Here is a 6,526-nt window from a genome sequence, read left to right on the forward strand (position 1 = left end):
AACAAACACTAGTCTCTACTGGGCAGTTTGTCTGCTGCCATCTGATCTATTCCCAGTGTATTAGCATGTGGAACCTTTTTTCTCTGCAGCAGCAGACTTTGTCAGCCCAGTAAGGTCTGGCACCAACGCCAGCTGGCTTTCAAATGGAATGTTTTCTTTAGATTTTCAAGTTAAAAGAAAATTATGTTCTTTCTCTTTCTCTCCTTTTTCTAATAGATTTTAGAATAGGCAAGGTGTGCTTGTATTTAGAGAATGAAAAAGGACAAAAGCAGAAGCAGATAGTCATAGTCAACTATCTACCACCCAGTTTGTAGGAGTCTGGTTGTACAACATCCTCTGATGTCTTGTTCACCACATTTTTCATGCTACACAATTATCCTGACATTTTCCAATTATTTCTCAAAGTGCTGGATGATTTAAAAACCTCTTACTTTCAAGGCAGCAGAGAATGTGAATTCTCAGTATGAACCTGCTTGTAGGCAAAACCTGAGGGCACAAATCTGGGAAACATGCTTCAGATGTCTTCATGGACAGAGTCTGCAGTGTAACAGAACCCATTTTATTGCTTTTTGAGGAGCCCAGACACAATGGCTTATGTTAGTCCTCCTCACAGGCCCTGCAAGTCAGCTCTTGCTCTCTACCAGTCTCGTGTTTTCTTGGCTGGAAACACAATGTGTGACAAATCCTCATTCAGGAGAAGCCTTGTTCAGTGTCCTGACAGCTGAACTGGCATACATTACAAACCATGCCATCAGGAAGCAAAAACTGTGGAAAGCATAACTGGGAAGTTCAGATGATAGACTGTAAAAGGTGTAGACCAGACAAGTTGACAGGGTGAGGGATATCAGGAGGAAAAGAGTGAATGCCAAGTCTGTAGGGAAGAGGCTGACCCCACAGAAGTAGGCACTTTTACTCTACAAGCCATGGCCAAGGCTCAGTTGTTAGAATTCGTGTTCATCTTTATTATTTTTGTTGTTGTTTTGAGGTTTGTTTGTTTGTTTTGGTTTTTTCTTTCCAATTTTTCCTGTCCACCTATGGCAGGTATTTCTTACAGAGACACCTTGAATGACTTCTGCTCAGTAAAAAAAAATCTGAAGAAGTAACTTAAGAAAGAAGAAAAATTTTTGTATTACATTTTTCTGCATTTCCAGTAAACAGCTGCTTCCCTTACCATTTACTTACTTCCCACAATGTTCTCTTCATGTCAGAGCCAGGCATCAGTTTATTGCAAACTCTAGCCCTGATTAATTGGATATTGTTACAGGATTGTTCTCACGTCCTGCTTAAAAGGATTTGTCTGCTGGAGTCAATTGCAGGGAGAGGCATTGGACAATTGGGCATATGTGGGAGCTTCTGCAGACCCAGAAGATTTGGAAAGGATGCATTTCCTAAACACAGCTGCTTTCTAAACCATTTACAGTTGAGCACATTATTTTCCCTGCCTGTCTCTCAAGGGGTCTGTGCTTGCACTTTGCAACAGAAGGGGGAGGAAAGTGCCTGTTAGTGTTTATCCTCTCTGTAGGTGTTCACTTTCTTTATTCCAATGCTTAGAATTGTGTCTTCCTTTCTATTAATCTTTGATGACTTACAAACCATCTTTTTCCAAGAGAGGAATTTAAATCCAAGGTGTTCAGTCAGGGCATTTTTTGGCTACTCAGTTGAGAAATGAGAGCTGCTGGCTGATGGATGCTTTTGATAATGTCTGCTGAGCTAGCATGGAAAAAAATACTAAAGAAGGCCCAGCTAAGGAGCTGTTTAGGAGTGGATAAGATCAGGTATGGACTACAGCTCAACTGACCTTTCTCTACTGTCAGCCAAGACTGTTTCATGGGAAAGAGATATGGAGAGACCAAGCACTGAGGGAAGAAGGGGTTTTGTAGGAAAAGGCAAGAGATCTTTGGCTCTTTCTTGTGGTTAAAGCAGGTTTGTTATGTTTCAGGCTTCTGTTTTGATATGCTTCAAACCTGGACATGCACAGCTCTGCTCAGGTGCAGATGTCCTTTATCAGGAGAGCTTTAACTGGAGACTGCTCTGGAGTAGGTCAGGCTGGTGGCTGTGATGGAAGCTAGCAGTACAGCTGTATTATGGCTAGGAGAGGCTCACAGAAGAGTTGTTGACCTCTAGAGACAGCTGTACCTGTGTACTTCCTTCATAGAAATCCATATATGACAGTGCAGGTGGGAGTACAGATTCATATTATCATATGACAAGAACAGATTGATGCCTGAGTGTCTGTGTTTTCAAGGAAATAGGGCATTTGAAATCCAAGCTAATTATAAGCTGTGTTACTGCCTTCTGGGTATTTATTTTTCTGTGGGAAATGGGTTTGTCTGTAGTTATAAAAGTAATTTCCCTAAGGAATAAAAACTCTGTCTTGAAGGAAAAAGCAGCATTCCTATATAAAAGTGCTTTTTCACCTCACATATCCTTTCAGAGTTAAGGCAGACATATTAACATTTTCTAATAAGAAAGTTTGTCTGAATAAGTGTTTTGGAATTTCACAGTCCTAGAGAATTAACTTCTCTCTCCCCTTTGCAACTGACACTGTTGACACATTGCTAGAAATTAAGACCTTTATTTCATTCCATGTTGTTCCATTTTGTGTGCATGAGCAGTCTGAGCACATTATAATTAAGTAAGTTCAATTAAAGGCAGAATCACTTTTTTAAGCTGCAACACTATGGGTAAATATTTGTTTGTGGTGGCTGTGGAGGAAATAATGAAATATTTAAAGCAAAATAATATGAATAATGGAAAAGAGTCTTTCAGGACTTTCATAGTTTAAATCTAGCCAACATTTAAGTACCAGACAGCCACTTGCTCACACCCTAGCTCCATTCCCTTGTGATGGTGAGAATAAGAAAAAAACTCCAACACTTTGTGGGTTGAAAGAAGAACAGTTCAATAATTGAAACAGAATACAATATAATAATATGAATAAAGTTAATTATACTAATTAGTAATAATAAAAAAATAACAACGGCAAGGATGAGAGAGAGTAATAAAATGCAAGAGAAACAAGTGATGCACAACACAATTGCTCACCACCTGCTGACTGATGCACAGCATGTTTTTTGAGAAGTAATTGGCGGCCTCCAACCAACTTCCCACACTTTATATCCTTTTGGAAGATCCCTCTGGCTAGTTCAGGTCACCTGTCCTGGCCATGCTTCCTCATGGCATTGTGTATACCTGCTCACTAGTAGAGCACAGGTAACTGAAAAGTCCTTGATTCAGGGTAAGCACTACTTTCCAATAGCCAAAACATCAGTGTTTTATCAATGTTATTCTCATACTGAATCTAAAACACCACACTGTATCAGCTACTAGGAAAAAAATTAACTCTATTCCAGCCAAAATCATGACGATGATGAAGAACAAAAAATTCACGAGTGGGAGAAAAGCAAAGTGGCTCACAGAAAATGGTATAGAACTGTGACATACAAGAGCTTGCATTGCAGAATTAAAAAATTGTGTAACTGCCTTTCACTGGTCATTTGCTTTGGCTCTTATTATTATTATTATTAATATTATTCCTATCTGTGATTACTTAGGCTTCCTCCTTTCTGAAATTATGCTTGTCATTACAACAGTAAGTCCAAGTGCTAGCTGTAATTTCCCCATTCCTGTATCTGTACTGTGCAAACACAGGAGTCAACTTTTCCTGCATCTAAAAAAGCTTTGGAGGCAAAGTATGGTCCCAAGTCAAATGTGAACAAAGTAAGCAGGATTACACAGGGAGTCCTTGGGAGTCAAGGCTCAAAAAGAAAACCAGAAGCCACATCTGTTCCCTCCTTGATGTCAGATTATTTGGCTTGCAGCCAGGATAATAAAGTCATCAAAAAGGCCTGAATGCATGGACGGTCCCTCTCAAGCACATTGTAAATGACCTTTTTGTATGCATAACATCTGGAGGATTTTATAATTCAAGATTTTGCTAATTTAGTTTGCTGCTCTTCACACAAGATGTTGCTGAATCCACAGCCTTTTTCCTGCCTTTTGCAGTTAGCAATGTTACCAATAGGAATTCTGGCAGGCTCAGGCTCAAACTCAGATCAAACTGAAGGTCAGTTCACTGGAAAAAAATTCTGGAAGCACTCTCTGGAGTTAGCTCACTTAATGACCTTGACAAGAAACATATGAGGCACAATCTGCCATGTGCATGTTGGAGCATCTCGTGATGCACCAGCACACAGGGAAATGACAGCAGTTAATAGCGGCACTTAGATTTTGAACTGTTAAATGTAATTGATTTACTCTTTTGAAAAAAAAGGCCTGCTGTATTACGTACATGAACTCCTCAAAAGAGTATAAAATAGCTTTCAAAAAACCCCTGAAAACCCAACCAAGGTCTTTTATTTAGATGTAAACAATAGCAGTGGGGATGAGAAATGTTCTAGAATCTGTCATATACTGATTTTTTTCAGCAAAATCTAAACATTGGCACCCAAAAGTATTTAACTGTATCTCTTTCGTTACAAGCTGAGAAATGTTTAAAAGCCATGCAGCCGATTTTGGGCTGTCTGCTCAATTGCAGAGATCTCAAAATGTTTGATAAAGATAGGTCTCCAAGGACCATTTTGTAAAGAAAGATTTTACATCTCTTTTGCTTTATAAGCTAAGTGGGTATTGGACACCCCTGTGTTCAAGACAGATCCAAAAAAGGGCGATCCCTGGTAGAAGCCTAGACCCTCAAAGAAACATTTTGAAAGCAGATAGCTGGAGAACACCGAAATCCATCAGTGTTTCTAACCGTGTAGACTAAATATAATAGTCACAAAAACTTTTAAAATGCTGAAGAGTCTCCTATGTTTCTGCCACGGTAACTCTCTTTCAGGTCCGTGTCGTCCTGCTGAATTGGTGTGCTTGGTTTTTACGAATGAAGAAACCTGGGGAAAACATAAAGCCCCTCTCTTGCAAGTACAGCTATTCCAAGCAGCAGCTGAGTGTAAACAGCCTGGAAGTGAATGTCCTTCCCGGCCACCAGTCCAGCAACGGCAACACCATCTACAGCTACCACACCATGGAGAGCCCATGCTGCCCACAGCAGAACGACCTGGGCAGCAAGGGTGGAAAGATGACCTGCCCCTTAGCAGAAGATATTGAGCTTGTACAAAAGAAAGCTTTAATGGACACTCTTCCAGTGATTGTGAAGATCCTGGAGGAAGTCCAGTTCATAGCGATGCGGTTCAGGAAACAAGATGAGGGTGAAGAGATCTGCAGTGAATGGAAGTTTGCAGCTGCTGTCATAGACAGATTATGTCTGGTTGCATTTACTCTTTTTGCCATCATTTGCACATTTACAATACTCATGTCTGCTCCAAATTTTATAGAAGCTGTTTCAAAGGATTTTGCATAAGATTTTCAAGGATGAGCATGATAATAAAAAAATGAATATTACCAGTAATTTTACTAGATAATTTAACTCAAATAGAGAAGTGTACTTATATGTGCAAACATACACAGAAGGGGATTAAAATAATTTCAGGACATAATTATTCCTGATGTTAGTGATTGTAGTTATTGAATAGTAAATATATTGAACTCCGTTACTTATTTCATAGACTAGTGCCACATGTAATTATGTCATGATCTGTGATAAGTGATAGACAAGAATTCAATACATTACAATACTATAATATATTTATTACAAGCTAACACTAGTATCAATGTGTTACTTTGAATTTGTGAACTTTTGGATATTGTTAATTTAAATGACCATTGAAGACTATAATTTTTGCATCATTTTATTGTTTTCAGTATGTCTATGTCTTGTAATTATTGTTTGGTGTGGCTGTGACATGCACTTCTGAGATTTGAAAGACATATCTTCACAGTCTCATGACGCTGTATATTGTATTTATGAAAATAAACTGTCATCATATTAGCTCAAGCTAGCACAATGACTGGAATGCTTTCTTGGTAAATTTGTTAAGACTCTATCTTTCCCAGAAAATCTCTTTAGGTGTTTTTGTTTGTTTGTTTGTTTGTTTTTAATTAGGAAATATTGGTTGTGACATTGGAAAGAGAATTCTTTCTCCTTGCTGACAATCATATATGTAATTTACAATGCTTGCTTAACTGCTTCTGTCACCTTGAAAGTCTATTTAATTTAAAATATCACTGCTCTCTTGGAACACAGTTGCCAACCTAATAGTGACTAACTCCGTGCAATTAGGGCAGAATCTTGTGGCTCCATAATATCTAGGAAATGGTCCACAGATTTAATTTCCCTCAGATTTCCTATCCAGTCTATACCACTGAAGTAGTATTTTTTTGAAAATTCTATTAGTAGAGTTTCCTTTCCTTTCTGTGTGGTCACTGGGCTTTGTTAAAAGGAGTGCATAAAAGACTTATTTTATTTTGCTCAATTTTAATGTATCAATGTTACTTATCAATTTTTTGTCCCTAAATATTCTCTAATATAATATCTATATGTTAATAAAACATAATTGAATGATGCCACTTCCTGGAATATAGGGGGGGGGAAAATCTCACTATTCTTAATAACAGGTTTTTTCTACCC

General features: G+C 38.4%; 1 protein-coding gene across 2 annotated transcripts in view; it reads left to right on the plus strand.

Moving 5' to 3' along the window:
- LOC119695865 (neuronal acetylcholine receptor subunit alpha-7-like) overlaps positions 1 to 5,893 on the plus strand; it is a 57,949-nt gene extending 52,056 nt beyond the window's left edge. For both annotated transcript variants that reach the window (XM_038125066.1, XM_038125065.1), the window contains one exon: positions 4,838 to 5,893. In XM_038125066.1, coding sequence (XP_037980994.1) covers positions 4,838 to 5,359 — 522 coding nt within the window. In that variant the 3' untranslated portion in view covers positions 5,360 to 5,893. The remainder of the gene's footprint in view (positions 1 to 4,837) is intronic.
- Positions 5,894 to 6,526: the final 633 nt, after the last annotated feature.

This window comes from Motacilla alba, chromosome Z, assembly GCF_015832195.1.
Source record: "Motacilla alba alba isolate MOTALB_02 chromosome Z, Motacilla_alba_V1.0_pri, whole genome shotgun sequence".
NCBI classification, from domain to species: Eukaryota; Metazoa; Chordata; class Aves; order Passeriformes; family Motacillidae; genus Motacilla; species Motacilla alba.